Here is a 1,378-nt window from a genome sequence, read left to right on the forward strand (position 1 = left end):
ACACACTACACACACACACACACACACACACACACACACACACACACACACACACATATATATATATATATATATATATATATATATATATATATATATATATATACACATGTATATACATACATACATACATACATACATACATACATATGATCCGCTCGAGCAAAATCTTGCTGACAGAAACATTAAGTCTGGTCGTTAACATGCTGTCAAAACAGTTTTAATTTATTTGAACCCCACTGAAACCTATTATACAGTACATGTCAATACGTTGCGCCACTAAAATCTCACCTGACGGATTGAGCCCTTGTGTTGGTACCACACGTGCCGCAGGCGTGGCGATTAAATTCGCATCACTGCGGTCTCCAAACAGCACAGAGTCTTGTTTGACATTCCTGTCGTTGACCGCCTTTTGGGTTGTGTCCTGGGCCTTTTGCGAAGTCTTTTGAGATGTGTAGGCCACGGTCGGTTCGGTACTAGCTCGACTGAGGTACACTTCCAGACGGCCAGCAGCAATGTACGCTTGAACTGCGGTGGTGATGAGTTGACCCAAATACATCAGCGGAAACTGGTCAAAGGATAAGTATGAACGTTTGGGTGTCAATGACGGGTTTATATATGTCTATATATGCTGTGGTTCACGTATAAAAGTATATATATGTTGTGTTATAAGCTCAAATGCTTCTCTACATACTCAGCTACATCAGCGGAAACTGGTCAAAGGATAAGTATGAACGTATGGGTTATAGTGACGGGGTTATATATGACTATATATGCTGTGGTTCACGTATATATATATATATATGTTGTGGTTTAAGTACAAATGCTTGTATACATACTCCGCTACATCAGCGGAAACTGCTCAAAGGATAAGTATGAACGTATGAGAATTAAAGATATTGTATACAGTTGTGGTTTAGGTAGCGATGTATATATATATATGCGTATAAATATATACCCCGCATTTTAAACCCTAAACCCTAACAAAAGTACAAACACGCTAAGATCGAGAAAAACCTAAGTTTATACACTTAAACTAATTAGTACTTCGCAGACACTTGGTAGTAATCAAGCATTAACAATGGTGTACTAGAGTTTAGCAGCGAGTCGATGAGGTTTATGGTTTAGGGGTTTATGGTGTATTAGCAATTGAGATTGAGTGTTTGTAATATTTTAATTGTATATGCAATCCATGCCGATTTACCCTAGACCATAAACCCTAGAACCTTTAAACCCGTGCTAGTATATTGCATATGCCAGAACACACCCAACTTTAAAATACTTCTGAATTCCCCGCAAATGATGTGACTAGTAATTGCGTCATAGAGTTTTTCGTGCAACTATGTACGGAACTAATCTCAACACTGAATATATGTAT

General features: G+C 38.0%; 1 protein-coding gene across 1 annotated transcript; it reads right to left on the reverse strand.

Annotated features, from left to right (window-relative positions):
* Positions 1–220: 220 nt before the first annotated feature.
* On the reverse strand, positions 221–559 carry SARC_16248 (hypothetical protein; the record flags this gene model as incomplete). Its single annotated transcript, XM_014289642.1, has 1 exon — positions 221–559. The coding sequence occupies one exon, from the start codon at positions 557–559 to the stop codon at positions 221–223; it is 339 nt and encodes a 112-aa protein (XP_014145117.1).
* Positions 560–1,378: the final 819 nt, after the last annotated feature.

This window comes from Sphaeroforma arctica (genome assembly GCF_001186125.1).
Source record: "Sphaeroforma arctica JP610 unplaced genomic scaffold supercont1.7669, whole genome shotgun sequence".
In the NCBI taxonomy this organism is placed as follows: Eukaryota; class Ichthyosporea; order Ichthyophonida; genus Sphaeroforma; species Sphaeroforma arctica.